Genomic DNA, 17,997 nt, shown 5'->3' with positions numbered 1-17,997 from the left:
CTTTTTTTCATCTTGAGACTTGCTTCGAAATCCCTCTGCAGCTGAAATGATGCAAATTTCCCTGTTCTGGGTCTAATAAAGGATTATATTATCTTATCTTTTTACACAAAATGTGACATTTATTTTATCTTCATGTGAATTTAACGAGGACATATATACAGCGTGCTGTTGTGGTGCGTTACCTTCCATACTGGCTCGGCTGCTGTGTTCTTCAGAGGAGGAACGTTAAAGTTCAGCATTCGCTTCAGAGCGACTAAAGGAGCAAACAAACAAACAAACAAACAGTTTACAGCCACAGAAACAAACAGCACTCCGGTCAGATTCCTTATTAATATTCATCCTGGTGGATCTGAGAGAAAGTCTCTGCAAACACCTTCTGACGTCACATTTTCAGGAAAACACTGAATCACAATCAGAAATAATTTACTAATCCTCAGACAGAAACTGTTGATCGCTGTTTATACTGTTTATTTTTGTCGCTCCGATTTCAGCACAGAATCACAGAGAGCAGAAATAAGTACAAAGTATGTAAGTAAAACAGAAATACAGAAAAACAGTAAAACAGAAATATGGTAATAAAAAATATATATAAACACCAATATGTCAAATATTTAATAATAATAATACATATAATTTATAAAGCACTCTAAAAGGAACTAAAAGACACTGTACAAATATCTGATAAATGTTTGCTAAATGTGTTCTCATGAGGGAACATGTCTTATGTTCCCAAAAAAACATTTTTAAATTCGGAAAAGCATAATGTGTCCTCAATGTTTGGATTTTATTTTTATTTTTTTGGGAAAGGCCTTATGTTCCCTGAAAGACATTTTCAAATTTGGAAAAGGCCTAATGTTCCCCTAAAAAAAAAAACATTTTCAAATTAAGGATCAGTCCTACGTTCCCTAAAAGACATCTTTTAAACTTGGAGAAGGCCTTATGTTCCCTCAATGTTGGAAACAACCATATGTTCCCTCAAAGACATGTTTAAATTCAGGATCAGCCCTATGTTCCCTGAAAATCTTTCTTTTTTTTCATCAGTATTTGTTCAGTTTTTGATTGTGTAAATAAACTACAAAACTACAAACGTCAGAAATAAAACAGTTAATAAAATCACACTTCCGATGTGTTAGCATTTTTTAAGACTTTTTTAAGATTAAGTTAAGTCATTTTGACACCAATTAAACCTTATTTTGGATTGATTAACTCGGTGCCTTTTAAATATTTTAGGGAAACTGTTTTAAAATAAAAACGGCTTTTATCAGCGTTAGCAGCAGGTTAGCTTCACCGAGCTAACAGTAGTCTGACAGGACCGTTAGCTAACGAGCTAACCTGCTGGCTAAATGTTCAGGTAACTGGTTATCGGTCTGGCTGTTTATTTATCTAGTTAGTTAGTTAGTTAGTTAGTTAGTTAGTCAGTCAGTGAGCCTGTGTGGCAGCAGGACAGCTGACAGTGTTTAATCAGTGTTAACCGGCGGTCAGTTAGCCGGTCAGTTAGCCTGTTAGCCGGCGGACGGCTCCGAGTTAACCGGCAGTCAGACTCCGCGGGTCGGTACCGCGCTCCGCCGCCGGTTACCGTCGGTGTCCGCCGCTGAAAATTCACCGTTAACGGAAGAAAAGACGCAGTTTGACGAACCTGTCTGCTTCTCCCTGACAGACGCCGCCATGTTGGATGTTGTTAGTGACGGAGCGGCTGATGACGTGGCAGCGGCCCGTCAGAGAGCGGGAAACAGGGAAGAGGTCTCACTCTGCCGCTGTTTCCAGAGACCGACACACAGAGGTCTCACTCTGCCGCTGTTTCCAGAGACCGACACACAGAGGTCTCACTCTGCCGCTGTTTCCCCTGATGTTTCACTTTTCTTGTTAAAACAAAACAAAAAAGTTTCTTCTCTAATATATTTCTTTTAAAGTTTTACACGATATTTTTATGTAATAACAAGAAACGTTTCTTCTTATAACTAAAAGTTATTTCATAACAAAAAAGTATCTTTTTTTATAACTTTTTAAAAACATTTTTACAATTTATTTTTGTTATAACAAGAAACTTTTCTTTTTATTACTAAAAGTTATTTCATTTAAAAAAGTATCTTTTTATAATGTTTTTTGCATTTTTACAAGAAATTTGCATGTTTCTTATGAAAAAAGTTATTTCATCACAAAAACTATCTTTTTATAACTTTCTTTTTAAAAACATTTTTACATTTATTATAATTAATTGTTTTTTATACAAAACATATTCTTTTACAACTTTTTAAATGTTTTTACAATATGTTTTCATGTTATAATAAAAACTTATCTTGCCTGTTATATAAGAAAGTTTTTATAACTAAAAAGGTTCTTGTTGTTTGGTGATTTTTTTTCTTTTTTACAATTTTACAAGACATTTTCATGTCATAACAAGAAACCGTTTCTTGATATATCCGGTTTAGTGCACTAGAATAAAGGGTTCTGATCTGGTTATTTTTCACGTTCCATGTTTTGTTTTGCGTTTGTTTTTTGGCTTTAGGAGATAAAAATTGCCACTTCTTTTATAATTGAGAATTTTAAAAGAACATGTTGCTTTTAAAATAAATATGTATATATACTTTTTTTAAACCTGAACAATAAAATATATATCTGCGTTGCAAAGCTGTTTTCAGTAATTTTGTTTAAACTAGAATAACTGCCTTGTGACAAAAAATGACCCCCTCAAAAAAATTGCGGATTACAGAACACTTTGTTTGTGTGTTTATGATCCACAAAAACAAAGAGCAAAAAAACAAAGAAAGCAGCAAACATAAAACAGATAGATAACAGGGAAGTTAAAGAAAGGACAGAAAAATAAATGACAGAAATCCACCAAGTGATGCACAGAAACTGGACAGATATAATGATAGTTTAACCGAAATGTTCAACTGCAACAAAATGTTCCGATTCTTCGCTGCATCTCCTCATTTTTAACCCTAATTTCAAGAGATGTCAAACCATTTTTATTTTTAAATCGCAATTCATCTCAGAGTTTCAATAATTTCATTTGTGATGTCATTGATTGTGACTGTCATTGTTTTTAGATTCATATACATATATATATATATATATATATATATATACATATATAAGCCTTGCATTTGTCTGCTTTGATGATTGTTGTTTGTCCCTCAGCACCAGTGGAAATGTGCGTTCACCCTAAATGTGTTTTCCAAGGATCTAAATAAAATAAATAAATGAATGAATGAGTTAATCACAATCTACATTTTTAAATCACATTTTAAATTCCATTATTCTGCATTTAGAAACGGTTTTGAAGTCCATTTTAACGAGGTGAAGCAGTTTTGCCAACACAAACCATCACGTGAAGGAGACTCACAGGAAACACATTTTTACATCTGGAGGTCAGAGGTCAGGAGACCGCTGTGAAATGGTCATGCAAATTTTCCATCGCCTATATTTAGCCTAAAACATTTTTATTTTTATTTTAAGAAACAAAGAAACAAAACTGTTATAAACGGACATTAACCCTTTGAAATCTGGATGGACGTCACTTTTCTTGTGCTGCATTCAGCAACGAGCAACTTGACAAAAAATGTCAAAAAACTGCAAGAACTCGAAAGATTTTGCCGTTTTTTTAATGAGGGGAATTATTCCAAAGAACTTCATTTAAAATTATCATAACTCTATATTTGATATTTTTAAGAGTATAATTTTTAAGAAGGTTTTAAGTAACTTATTTCCCTTTTTTGGTTGGTTTTGTGTCTTGTTGCTGTTGTTATTCGTTTTGGATCATTTTCTTTCTTGTTTTTGTTTTTATGTTTTGTTTTGGATGGTTTTTGTTGTTTTTTACTTCTTGCTGATTTCTGGCTCATTTCGCTCTCGTGTTTTTTAAAGAAACAAGCCAAACAGTTAATGATAATTCAGGCAGTTTTATGGTTCAAATGTAGGGTTGCTGTAATTTTAAGTTGTTTTTTTTTTTACATAACTGCTCTGGTTCGGAGGTGACATCTGAACTCTGATGACGAGATGAGAAATCCATCAAATGATGCATTTGGGCCAATCAGGAGGCAGCATTTTCCAGAAAAAAAAAACCCCATAACAAACAAGTGCAAAAAAATCTCATCAAGAACAAGCTTCACGAAACGCTTAGAAAAGCACAAAATATTTACAATAAAAACAAAACTGATTTAAAAGCAGCTCGAAAAGTCATAAAAACACATCAGCACCATCATTTTAAAACTAGAAAACAAGCGACCAACAAAAAAATGACGTGAGGAAATTTTCATTCTGATCACGTCTGAGCCGTTTGAAGACGAGCAGAAAAAAAGAGTTTTGGTTTGTTGCTTTGAGAAGACACGAAAACATTCGTCTTTTCAGCTTCATGAGCGAGGAAACGGAGGACGACCAGGAGGAAGATTTCTTCCATCATGCACGTCCAGAATTAAGTTGAAATGTCGAGAATAAAGTTGAAATAAAAATTTGAGAGTAAAGTCGACCTTCTGAGTAGTGAAGAGGATCTGAGCCACGCAGGAGAGACGAGAGGAATATTTTCAGATTTTTTTTTTCATCACGCAGGTCGAGAATTAAGTCGAAATGTGGAGAATCACGTTGAAATACAATGTTCTCGACATTCTGACTTTTTTCTCGACATTTTGAATTTTGAACTCGACATTTTGACTTTTCTCTCGACATTGTATTTCAACACTATTCTCGACATTTGGACTTTTTCTTGACATTGTATTTCAATATTATTCTCAACATTTGACTTTATTCTCGACATTTTCGATTTTAATCTCGACATATCGACTTTTTCCTCGACGTGCATGATGAAAAAAGTCTTCCTCCCGCCCTAATCCTCGCCCAACGTGAGGATTTCTGAAACAAGCTTTGTGTTTGTGCTGCACGAGAGGAGAAGATCGACAGGCAGAGCAACAATTTCTAAACTAAGGTACTCCTCCTCCTCCTCCTCCTCTAGCTTCCTGAGGGGAGGAGGTGCACGCGGTGGCTGACGGCCTGCTCCATGGAGCTTTTGAAGGCCCGGTATGAGGAGCAGACGGGCAGGAGGAGGTGTTTGGAGGCGGGCACACTCTGAGGGAAGAGCCCCTCGTCCCTCCTCGCACTGGCTGCCTCCCGCTCTCCTCCTCCCGCCTCCTCGGGGTGGAGGAAGGAGACGGAGGGAGCCGGGAGGAGGCTGACGGCCGGGAGCTCCTCGGCTCCTGTGGAGAAACGAAGAAGGTCCTGCAGGGAGATGGAGCTCCTCCCGACTGAGGAGAGAGAAGAGGATTTTTGAAATGAGACGTGCAGCTCAGGATCGTAGTGATGTTTTAACCCTTTGGGGCTTTAATATCACACACACTCGTATCGCTCTGCACACAAGAGGCGCTTTTCAAAATAAAGCTCAAGAAAATATTATATATTGATATAATTTTCTATTTTCATTGAGTTCATTTTTTTTAACCAACATCAGTCCTAATCATAAATATGAAATATTCATTAAGTTTTAGAATTTTAACCATTTAAATACCAGGTTTTTGTAATGACTGCACTATGTTTTTCGATGAATAAAAAGACAAAAAACAAATTGTTTTCAATATACTACACACTAAGTAGATGTGTCAGTGATTAGCAGCAACATTTGTTTGTATACATTATTATTTCTTGTGTAGCGTCAAATACTCAAACTCACACAGTTCTGCACACAAGGAGACGCAAAGTCACAGTGACCTTCAACCACCAAATTCAGTTCATCACTGAGACATTTGTTGTTCTTGAAGTTATTGAAATGTTGTTTACAAGAATGTGACAGACGGGGTTACAGTGACCTTGACCTTTGACAACCATAATTCAATCAGTGTCGAGTGTCAGTGTTCAATCCCGTCGAGTGTTCTTGAGATATTCGTTCATGACAATGAAACAGACGTAAGATCACTTTGACCTCGACCTTTACCCACCAAATTCGAATCAGTTCCTATTTGAGTCCAAATGGACGTTTGTGCCAGCTAATGAAAAGATTTCCTGAATACGCTGAACCGTCCTCTGGTTTTTAAAAATGATTAAATTAATAAACTTGAATTGGTTATTGTAGAAAAGCTCGTGTACCTTCACACTCCAGCAGGAAGTGTCTCCAGAAGCTGACGACGGGCGTCTCTTTGCTCAGTCTGTCTTCCTGCTCGGAAAAGTTAACGGTGAAGATCTGTGCGACCGTCTGAGCCGAAAGCCGATTGGCCGCTTCGCAGAAAACGCTGCAGAACATCGACGGGAAGAGCTGCACCTGGATCAGATCGGAGGACTGTCACTCTGATGAACCTTCAAACAAACAGCGTGATCGGACAAAGAAAACGGAACTCACCTGATCAAAGACGCCCAACGTCTGCAGACCCTCCCGAAACCTGCGGGACAAACACAGAGTGTCCAAGACAGGGAAAAATTTGTTTAACATTTGAAAAAGTTAAAAGATGTAAGAATAACATTTAATCAAATTAAGATAATTATAATGACTGGATTATTACATTACTAAAGAAATACTAGTATACTTGGTGCATTGATCCCGTTACTGTAATTTCAGTTACTGCGTGAAATTAAAAAAAAAAAAAAACACAAAAAGAAGGCAATAAGCAAGTTAAAGAGAAATGAACCAAAAATTAGCACAAAAAATGGAATGGATGGCCTGAAAAAGTGCTTAACGTGTTATAACAAGAAACCTTTCTTGTTATAACATGTTACATTTTATTTTCATTTCATAACAAGAAACTTTTGTAAAAAAAAAAAACAGAAGCTTTTTGTTATAACATAAAAAGTCTCTCATTAAAAAAAGACTTTTTTTTAAAAATTCAAGTCAAACTTTTTTTGTAACATGAAGTTTTTAATTAAAACAAAACTTTTAAAAATGTTATTACAAGATACTTTCATGTGATGATTTTCTTGTTTTAAAAAAGTCAGCTGCTAAACACCAGTTAACAGTCGGGATGAAACAAGTCATAGTAGAATATTGTTTGTTTGTTGTTTCTAATGTTTTGTTGTTGTTTGTTTTTAAGGGTTTTGCCTGCACTGACAGCCTCATTAACCCCTGAGTGTCTGTGTGTACCTCTGCAGTGGCAGCTGCATCCTGGTGATCATGGTGAAGCTGACCAGATCCTCCACCAGAGCCTCTCGCTCCTCCAGGCCGCTGATTGGTCGGTCACAGCCGGCCAGCTCCAGGTACTCCCGGCTCTCCGCCACGACTCGTTTCAGGTCGTCTAAAGACTCGGCCTCTGCGATCTGAAATCAGCCGCTCAGTCACTCCACCTTACAGACGGCTGCAGGTAAAGACACAGTTTTCTGACGTGGAGGTGGTCGCACTCACCCTGCTGACTCTGCGGGTCAGGTGTGTGTCGGGGGTCATGTGTGTGACGGCGAGCGGGCGGTTGGGCGGGTAGTTGAACAGACACTGATAGAGAGCACGAGAGAAGAAGCCGACAGGAGGACCGCCGTGGACCAGGGAGAGAGCGAGCAGGCAGCCCACGTCAAAGTACAGGTCGTCTCTCAGAGCTGCGCACACACACACACACACACACACATTAAATCGTATGAGATTCAGACACATTTTCAGCACCCTCAGTGATGTGTCCAAACACCGTCAGAAATTTGAAAATCTCTCTAATAATCTGGCTGTGATAAGTGGAGTAATTTTGGTGATTTTTAAAGAAACATGCATTCCAAACCTGTTTTCCTAAAAATAAAAAAAATAATTTAATTAAAAAATAAATAAAATAAAAAACATATGCCATATTATTTTTCAGGTTTCAATTAAATATGTTTTTAAAAAGAAAGAAAAAAGACAAAGAGATGTATAAAGGCTGTGTCCTTGCTGCAGCAGCCGCAGGTTCGATTCCAACCATTTGCTGCATATCTTTCCTTCTCTCATCCTCTTTGACTCTAAAAGCTATCCTGTCAAAAAAGGCATTTTGGCAAAAGCCAAAAAAAAAATCCTCACAATTAAAAAAAAAAAAAAAAACGTGACTCCATGGTTTTCTTTCAAATTAATGTATTAATGTTAGGAAAAAAAGCCTACATTTCTAACATCTTCTAATAAATAAATAAAAAGAAAAAAAAAGCCAAAAATGTTGATGGTTTTGATGATGAAGGAAATCGCTATTAATTTATTTTTTTATTAATTTGGAAAATGATTTATTTTCAATATACTGAACTGGCAATTCACAGATTAAACAAAAATACACACTTACAGCCCCTGAGGGGTTAATAACAAACGGTCCCTGACGGGTTAATAAAGAGTGAAATGAGGCTTCGTACCCTGGGAGTCCAGCGCCATGTTTTTGGATCCATCCGGACCCTCAAAAACCACCGAGTCCTGGATCTGCTGCACCAGCAGCTTCAGGAAGTACTGCCTGGCTGTGTCGCTGCCCTGGAGGCTGCTGGGAAATGTAGTCTGCTGGTCGTCTTTGAACCTGGACAGAGATGAGAGACGAGACATATCAAACCATCTGCGGAGACAAAGGTGCTCTGACTGGACCAAACGTCAAATGGAGGACGACCCGCGTTCCAGGTGGACTCACCTGACGGACAGAGAGCAGGTCGGGTCGAAGTCGGCCCTCCGGACCAGATCCAGACCTGCACTCAGAGCCTGATCCCCGTCCACCTCCACCTGCACGCTCAGGGGCCGCAGCTGAGGGCCAAGGGCCTGCAGGATCTCCTCAGGGGATCCAGATCCACCACAGGACACCGGTCTGAGAGACAGAGACAGACGGAGACAACAGAGACAGAAAAAGACAACAGAAGTGCGTTAGGTTTGTGTACCTCTGACAGCTGACTGAAGTGCGTTAGATTTGTGTACCTTTTACAGCTGATGGAGGAGACGATGGGAGACAGGCGGCGTTTGGACAGCAGACTCCTCCTCTGTCCTCCCTGAGGGGACGTAACCAGCGAGGCTGGAGGACATGAGCACACGGTTCATATTAACAAACAGCTGAAGCATTATTACAACAATCTAAAAAACAAAGTAATAATAATTGTACATTTACCTTAAAATCAACATTACAATTAACTAAATATTTTACTTTGATTACGATTAATGAACAATTATTTCGCTTTTTTCTCTTTTTCTGTGGGTTTTTTTCCTCTTTTTTGTCCTCATAGTTCACTGACACAGTGTCATGTGACCATGGTGTGTTGGAGTGTAATAAACATATGATTTATTATTATTTATCAAACTTTCCAGCATTATATAAAAATGAAAAGCTCCGTCTGAAACAAACTTCAGGTAAATTGAAGCACATTGTGCTGATAATAGGCCAACCTCTCCTGACTGCAGGACTCTGACTTCAGCTTCTGTCAAACTTCTGTGCTGTTAATCATTTTACTCAGGAATTAAAAACATTTGAGTCGGCCTACTTCTCCTATAGCTGCCAACAGCCTGCCGACATTCACAGTTAGAGAAAGGCTGAAAATAAGCTCATGTGCTTGTGGCCCCGGGCCCCCAAAACATTACATCTGCCCCTGGTAATAATAATGAGAGCTCAGCGCGAGCGGCCGGATGAGACACGGAGCGATGCGTCCTGCTGTTTCTAAATAATTCATCCAAAGTCTGATTAAAGCTGAAACTAACACAAAGTCGTCTGTAGAGTCTAAAGAAGTCACTTTCACCTCTGCAAATGTGTCTGTTTCAGCGCTGTGGCTGTCAAACACTCAGCTGTTCTACAGTCAAAGTCCTGCACTGCGTTTGGTTCTCCGTGGTGCTGTTCTTATTATCACTGGCTGCTCGTGTTGTCTGTCTGAACATGACTGGAATGAGATCTATTGACTACGTCTCATATTTCAATCGAGGAAATGTTATTTTGTGATTAATATCGTTATCATTTTATCACCCAGCACTAAATTAATAAACAAACAATTGTGTGTGTGTTGATGCATGTGTCCTAAATGTAGTCCAGATTGTGTATTTGAGTGTAATCAGTGAATTTGCAGCTCAGCTCCTACAATAAGTCTAAAATACACTGTGGAAACTAAATAGTTACATTCAGACTGTTCAGGTCCAAAAATGCTCCATTGAAACCCATTCAAACTGACATTTTTGATCCCATAGCCATCAGAGCAGAAAAACAGGACTTGTATTATTTCTGGCTGTTATGGAAAATCTAAATAAAAAATATTGTGTGAGACTCAGACCTTTCCCGTCAGTGGCCTGCGTGCAGTCGCAGCAGGCCCAGTCGCTGGTGTCCACCTTCAGCCCTGAACATTTCCGGTGAGTCCCTGTGGAGCCGCACAGCCGGCAGCGAATCACCTCGAACCAGCTGAAACAAACAGACAGACAGACAAACAGCAGGGTCACACAGTGTTTGTGCTGCAGGAGAGGAAACACTGTCAGACTCGTGATGGACAGTTTGTGATAAAAAGAATAAAACTCAGAAAAAGGAGTGGATGGCGTGTTGGGCTGCAGAGGGTCACATATGTTGTTAAAGGTAAACAGAGAGAGTTTTTCATTTTGTTTTTGTTTACTAATATTGTACTTTTTTGTTTGTCTCTGTGTTAAATGTCTCACATTAAGAGAGCATCTGGACACGCCCCTCCTGCACACTTCTGTCTCAACATATTGTTTTTACTTCCAAATCCTTAAGGACAGCATGAAACGTTTTTTTAACTGTCACTTTTTTTCTCTCGTGCAATAAAAATAAATCAATAAAAGCCTTTTAATACCACTCAAAGTAAAATTTAAGACCAATTTTATCACTGATATTGAAGATAAATGAAGAACTAATATCACTGACTTATTAGGGACAACTTCGGCCCCAAATATTTACTTCAGCGTGGCAAAATATTTCATTCAAGTGTAGTTTTCTCGACACCTCAGCCGTATTTACTGCTTTCCTGAGTGAAATAAAACCATGTAAAAGAACGCTGAAACATTGCAGAGTCTATCTATGTTCCCTGAGTTTACCCGCTCTCCTTGGGCGTTTGGTTGCTTTTGAGTGTCTACATGTTTTGATTATTTTGGTTGCGTTCAGTTGGTTTCATGTATTTTTGAAACATTTTTGTCTGTAATGATTTATTGTTCAATAAATTACTTGAAAAAGAAACACTTTTGTTCCTCTGTGTCGACACTGAGGATAAAAACGGTGACATGAGAACGTAAATAAATACCCGCTCTTGGCGGAGTGCGTTCGCCCGTCGTTGCAGAGGCAGGCGAGAGCGTCGCAGCGTGTGTAAACCTCCAACAGCTCCGAATACGCGTTGGCCTCCAACTCCCATGATGCATCTCTGCAGGAAAAAAACCCACACAGTGAATATCAATTTACCCACAATCCCTCGTCTTGTATGGCTGCGGTCACGTCACCTCTCTGGGATGTAGATTCCCATCCGCAGCATCTCCTCCTGAAAGCCGTCCTTGTTGTTACACAGAGTGCATCTGAAGAAGAAGAGGCCGGCGCTGTGGGCCTGACGCTGACACACGCACACACACGCACACACGCACACATACATGAATGTGGTGAACAACTATAAACGTACTTTTTTTAAATAATGTCAGTGGGTTTCAATTTTTTTGTTTTATTTTCCATTTTATGTTTTGCATTCTGTGCATTCATTTTTTATCCTTGTTTTATCTTATTTTTACTAATATTATCAAGCAGGTTTTATCCCTGTGAAAATGAATTCTGTGTATTCTGATCTGATCTTATTTTATTTTTACTTTCAGGTTTGATTACGTCTTTATGTCTTTTCATATGAAGCACTGAGTGCATTTCTTTTTTTTTGTAAAGCACGTTGGGCTGGATTTCTTGTATGAAAGGTACAAAAAAAATAAAATGTATTATTATTATTATTATTATTATTATTAGCATAAATAAATGTAAAGGTCTTTAAAGCAGCTTGAGATCTGCTGGTCTAAATGATCAGTTCATACAAATCACAAAAAATATACATTTCTGTTGGTTCAATAATCGTCTGATCATTTTATCTCGCTCAGATAGTTCTGCATCGTCCAAAGTAACCAGAGTTTAACACGAGACATCTTCAAACGACGTAATAACACGAAACAAACGGGACGCCGTACCTGCACGCAGTCCCTGTGGAACCAGCTGGCGTGGCAGGACGGACATTTGAGGACAGAGTAGCTGAGGACGGGATCGATGGAGTCCAAACAGACGGAGCAGGACTGAGGCAGACTGAGGTCTGAACTCACACACAGAGACTGAGAGGGACTGTGGTCCGGACAGTATGACCTGGACACACACACACAGAAAAACACACACACACACACACACACACACACACACACACACACACTTTAGTGTTTTTGATGTGTTTGTTTTTATTTTCTTGTTGTGTTTTTCTTTTTACTGTGAGCTGTTTAACTTTATCAGTTTCCTTCAGGATTATTGAATGAAGGAGTGTTTCTGCTCTTCGGTTCCCTCGTCTCTGAGTCTCTGAGTCTCTGAGTCTCTGAGTCTCTGAGTCCATGAGTCTAAGAGTCTCTGAGTCTCAGTGTCTCAGAGACTCTGAGTCTCAGGGACTCAGAGTCTCTGGTTTTGGGTTTTTGGGTTTTTTGGGTGAAGCGCCTTAAATAAGGTCTGTGGTTCACACAGGCTGAAGATATTCCGACGTTTTGTTCTGCAACATAAGAAACATCCGTATAAACACGTTTTTTGATCTTTTCAGGTTTTAGGCGTCTCAAAAAAGGCGGCTGCTAACAGGTGGCCGAATTCGACCGCGGCGTTTGTCGTCAGACGTCATCGACACAGAAATGACACGTGAGACGAGCGTGACGTGGCCACGATCGCTAGCCCAGGTCAGGCTAACGGGAGAGAGTTTAGAAGAAGCTGAAGCACTGAATCGGATCAGCAGTTAAAGATTCGAGCGGAGACGTTTAAGTCGCCCGAGCACGATGTCGTTGGTTTACAGTCAAACAGCTTTTGGCTTCAGATTTCATTTACGCTTCAAAACAGGAAGAAAAGCGGCGTTCATCTGTGAAGATTATCACGCTGAACTAAACCCGTCAGCATCGTAAACTCGCGTTCGTCACGGAGATTATTTTTGGAGATAATCCAAAATCCCAGAAGGTTTTTGGCGGGGGAACCAATGAGACGCTAACTTCCTGTTTGGCCTACAAAAACACGTCATCGCTGCACCGCTCTGTGAACTCAAAGAAGTGAATAAAAGAGCTGAATGTGGCGTTCAGCACTCACGGGAAGAGTCCCGAAAACTGAGAGATGAACCCGTGTTTCCTGCCGCACGGGAAGTGAAACATCTTCCTGCAGCTTCTGACGTTACAGCCGACACACGCGCCCTTCTTCTTACAGCAGCAACACGTCTGAAACACACACACACACACAGTGAACACACACACAGTGAACACACACACACTCACACAGTAAACACACACACACACACACACACACACACACACACACACACACACACAGTAAATACACTGTAAACACACACAGTGAACACACACACAGTAAACACACTGTAAACACACAGTAAACACACACACAGTGAACACACACAGTAAACACACACAGTGAACACATCCACATACACATACAGAGTGAAAACACACACACACACACACACACACACACACACATGCGCACGCACACACACACACACACACACACACACACACACAGGAAGCAAACAATAAACACACGCAAAGGGAACATACAGAGGAAAAATACACAATAAACAAACACATAACCATAAACACAAACAATAAACAGTCAATAAAGACAGCGTTAACACAAACAAACAGTAAACAAACAGTAAACAAACAGTAAACAAACAGTAAACAGCTCAGATGAAGGTCGGCGTGTTTGACTCTCACCAGTCGAGCCGAGCGGCGACGCTCCTGTTTGATGTCGTCCACCAAGAATCCAAAGACACCCTCGTCCTCCTGTCCTCGCTGGTAAACTCCACAGGACGTCAGCTGAGACACACACACACACACACACACACACACACACACACACACACACACACACACACGCACACACACACACACGAAATATCCAGGGTTCCCACATATTGTCATGTCAAAACTTTTATAACTATTCCATGACTTTTCAAGGACCTTGTTTATGTTTTTCAAACATGGAAGATTCCAGGTGATGTGTTCAAGGACAGTCAGGAATTTGAAGATTAATAATGAATAAAGAACGAGAACGCGCCGATGCTCAGACTCACCAAACAGAAGTAGTGGACAGACAGTTTGTGGTCTTTGAGTGTGACTTTTTCCCCAAACATCACCGGGTCATCGTCACCGAGCCTGCAGAGCGCACAGCCTGGAGACAGAGAGAGAGAGAGAGAGACAGACACACACACGCACGCACGCACGCACGCACGCACGCACGCACACCAGCGTGTTATCAGTTAATGTGAATCCTGATGGAGTCAAATCAAACATTTATCACAGTGATGATGTTTAAATCACTCACATTCGCCGGCGACCTGCGACATCCTCGCCTTCTTCTTCATGTTGGTGTGACGTGACCCTGCAGGGACACACACACAGAGACCGCTCAGACACTCTGAGCTTTGATTTAATTTTCAGACAAACTAAATATATTTTTTTAATGGTGAAATAAGAATTTCACTAACTTTTTTGTCTTTATGGTAAAACGATCACAAACACTGAGACAATCAGAGGACACAGAAGCAGGGAGAGAGCACGTTCATAAACACTGCTGATAGGGCTGGGCGATAAAACCATAACGTTATCAGTCGCGATATATCTTTTCCTTGATTGAAATGTGAGACGTAATCGTTAGAATGTCAATAGATCTCATTCCAGTCATGTTCAGACAGACAACACGAGCAGCCAGTGATAATAAGAACAGCACCACGGAGAACCAAACGCAGTGCAGGACTTTGACTGTAGAACAGCTGAGTGTTTGACAGCCACAGCGCTGAAACAGACACATCTGCAGAGGTGAAAGTGACTTCTTTAGACTCTACAGACGACTTTGTGTTAGCTTCAGCTTTAATCAGACTTTGGATGAATTATTTAGAAACACCAGGACGCATCGCTCCGTGTCTCATCCGACGCTTCGCTGAGCTCTCATTATTATTACCAGGGGCAGATGTAATGTTTTGGGGGCCCGGGGCCACAAGCACATGAGCTTATTTTCAGCCTTTCTCTAACTGTGAATGTCGGCAGGCTGTTGGCAGCTATAGGAGAAGTAGGCCGACTCAAAAGTTTTTAATTCCTGAGTAAAATGATTAACAGCACAGAAGTTTGACAGAAGCTGAAGTCAGAGTCCTGCAGTCAGGAGAGGTTGGCCTATTATCAGCACAATGTGCTTCAATTTACCTGAAGTTTGTTTCAGACGGAGCTTTTCATTTTTATATAATGCTGGAAAGTTCAATAAATAATAATAAATCATATGTTTATTACACTCCAACACACCATGGTCACATGACACTGTGTCAGTGAACTATGAGGACAAAAAACAAACCACAAAAAAGAGCAAAATAGTCATTCTTTAATCGTAATCAAAGTAAAATGTTCAGTTAATGGTGATATTGATTTGAGGTTTGAGGCTCGGACCTTTGCTGGGAGGACATTTTAGTACCTGGACCTCTGTGAGTTTTAGTAGAATAGGTCCTCCAGCTGGTGATGCTGTTCTACAGTATATTTGTCATGTTCAATGTCTGACAGAAAATAAATATTTAACCAAAATGAACCTGATGATATCTTCATATCTCACTGAGGAGTCAAAGGAACCTTTAAGCTCGTGATAAATATCGATGTCGACTGATATGAAAAAAAAATATATCGTGATAAGACTTTTTTCCATATTGCCCAGCCCTAACTGTAAAATAAAGCATAATAGACATACATACACACACACACACACACACACACACACACACACACACACATCTATACATACATATGTGGACCATATGTGTTATTGACAGATATATAATATTTTAGAGTCTAAGGATTTGGGGCATTTCTTGGACTTTAAGACATATCTAAGACGTTAGGACACTTGGGTCATAGCTGGGACTTCTGTCTTTTTTGATCAACAAGCTCTATTTTGATGTTTTATGCACTCTGACACCTTATCAAGACTAAAAGGACAAAAACTATTCACACAGCCAATCACATTATTATTATTATTATTCTTGTACATTAGAAAATGTTTGCGAGGCCACAAGGCTCTCTATCAGGGCCTAGAACTGGTCCGCGGGCCGCACGTTGAGTATCACTGGACTTAAACTTGACGATTTTAACACTTTTCTCTTATTTTCACAGGAATTAATCCAAAATCAGAACAGTTTTTCCGATCAGCTGGACGGTTTTCAAAGATTAAAAACATCGTCAGTAAACTAAGTAACGACGTGAAAGAGTCACGGTAGTGACGGTTAAAAAAAACAAACGGTTACCGTCGAAAATATCATTAAAATATGTTCAACACGCAGCTAACTGACCCTTATATCATATAAATACATGTATTCAGCACCTTTAGTGTGTGAAACTTTAGAATAAACAGACAAATGTTAAGTTAAAGTGAGTTTTGGAGGCTGAAACGAGCCTGAGTCGTTTAAACGGAGCAGACAGAAAATAAAGAGTCAGCGGATTCAAACATTCACAGATTTTAACGCCACAAACATCCAAACACAAACCTACTTTACACTCGGGCCGGAGAAATGTCACACCGCCGACATTTTCGCGGCGTTTTCCGGAGTTTTATTCCGTCTGTTTTTGTTTATTTCTGACGATCCGACAAGATTTAAATTTCCCTCTTTACACCTCATTTCCGCTTCCGCTTCTTCTTCTTCTGCGGGGTTTCTGCGCTGAGTCCAGTGTGCGGCTGCAGCGCCCCTCCGGCCGAACACCTGCAGTACAGGTACACGATGATCTGCTTCATGCAGTACAAGTACACTATGATCTGTTCCATGTAGCAGTACAAGTACATGATTATCTGCTTCATGTAGTATAAGTACACTATGATCTGTTTCATGTAGTACAAGTACACTATGATCTGTTTCATGTAGTACAAGTACACTATGGCCTGCTTCATGCAGTACAAGTACACTATGATCTGCTTTACATAGCAATACAAGTACACTATGATCTGCTTCATGCAGTACAAGTAAACTATGATCTGCTTCATGTAGCAGTACAAGCTCACAATTATCTACTTCATGTAGTACAAGTACACTATCATCTGATTCATCTAGCAGTACACTATTATCAAGTGTATATTTAAGTAGTTCAGATATTAGCAGTAAAAGTACAGTTATCAGCTTCATATGGTTTACATATCAGCAGTAAAAGTCCACAATTATCAGCTTCACGCAGTTCAAGTATATGCAGTAAAAGTATACAATTATCAGCTTCGTGCAGTTCAAGTATATGCAGTAAAAGTATACAATTATCAGCTTCGTGCAGTTCAAGTATAAGCGGTAAAAGTACACACGAACTATGTGTAGTTCAAGTATCAGCAGTACAAATAGTGTAAATAAAATGAGCTGCATGTTTGAAGTGATCAACATGAATCCCTTATTGTTGTTGTTATTGTTTGATATTTTAAAGATGTATTTTTTCTCTATTTTTATATATGCATATTTTTTTTATATATTCCTACAATGCACGTAAAAACACACAAACACACACACACACACTATGGAGATTTTTAAAAAACTATTATTGTCCCAATTTTACTTTAATTATTATTCGTAAAATGACAAAAAATAGTTAATATTAATTTGTTTGTTTTTATTTCAAATACTTATTTTTCCTTTATTTTTTTATTTGCACATTTACATATTTATACACATGCACGTAAACACTCACACAGTTGATTTTTTTAAAGATTATTGTCACAATTCTATTAGAATTGTTTTTTACAAAGATGAAAATAATTATAATTTTTTGTGTTTCTTTTAAATAATTTAAGACTATTTTTTCCTTTATTTTTATATTTGCATACTTCTTATATACTTAAACATATGCATGCACTCCCTCTCCTGTGAAACTGCTTAATTAACACAAACATGGGAACCAGTCGGTCACTGCTCGAGGCG

The 17,997-nt window shown here is 39.2% G+C and overlaps 2 protein-coding genes across 3 annotated transcripts in view; both read right to left on the bottom strand.

Annotated features, from left to right (window-relative positions):
• The window catches only part of scfd1 (sec1 family domain containing 1), a 29,420-nt gene extending 27,648 nt beyond the window's left edge, over positions 1–1,772 (bottom strand). The window contains exons 1-2 of one of the 2 annotated variants that reach the window (XM_042500995.2): positions 1,637–1,772; positions 183–253 (exon numbers count right to left, since the gene is read on the bottom strand). In XM_042500995.2, coding sequence (XP_042356929.1) covers positions 183–253; positions 1,637–1,667 — 102 coding nt within the window. In that variant the 5' untranslated portion in view covers positions 1,668–1,772. Of the gene's footprint in view, positions 1–182; positions 254–1,636 lie in introns of those variants that run through there. The other variant, XM_042500996.2, reaches the window with a different exon arrangement.
• A 940-nt stretch (positions 1,773–2,712) lies between these two features.
• On the bottom strand, positions 2,713–16,754 carry g2e3 (G2/M-phase specific E3 ubiquitin protein ligase). Its single transcript, XM_088087158.1, has 17 exons — positions 16,598–16,754; positions 14,397–14,453; positions 14,146–14,243; positions 13,787–13,888; positions 13,146–13,270; positions 12,014–12,182; positions 11,297–11,403; positions 11,104–11,220; positions 10,132–10,256; positions 8,801–8,894; positions 8,523–8,693; positions 8,260–8,414; positions 7,313–7,497; positions 7,055–7,227; positions 6,320–6,359; positions 6,070–6,241; positions 2,713–5,234 (listed from the first exon to the last, which is right to left on the bottom strand). Exons 2-17 carry the CDS (start codon positions 14,434–14,436, stop codon positions 4,942–4,944), a joined length of 2,166 nt encoding a protein of 721 aa, XP_087943284.1. The 5' UTR covers positions 14,437–14,453; positions 16,598–16,754; the 3' UTR covers positions 2,713–4,941.
• Positions 16,755–17,997: the final 1,243 nt, after the last annotated feature.

The sequence above is a fragment of the Plectropomus leopardus genome, chromosome 14 (assembly GCF_026936395.1).
Source record: "Plectropomus leopardus strain MGB_pleo_1.0 chromosome 14, ASM2693639v1, whole genome shotgun sequence".
Classification (NCBI taxonomy): Eukaryota; Metazoa; Chordata; class Actinopteri; order Perciformes; family Serranidae; genus Plectropomus; species Plectropomus leopardus.
Note: the sequence above shows the minus strand (reverse complement) of the source record. Positions and strands in the feature narration are given on the sequence as shown.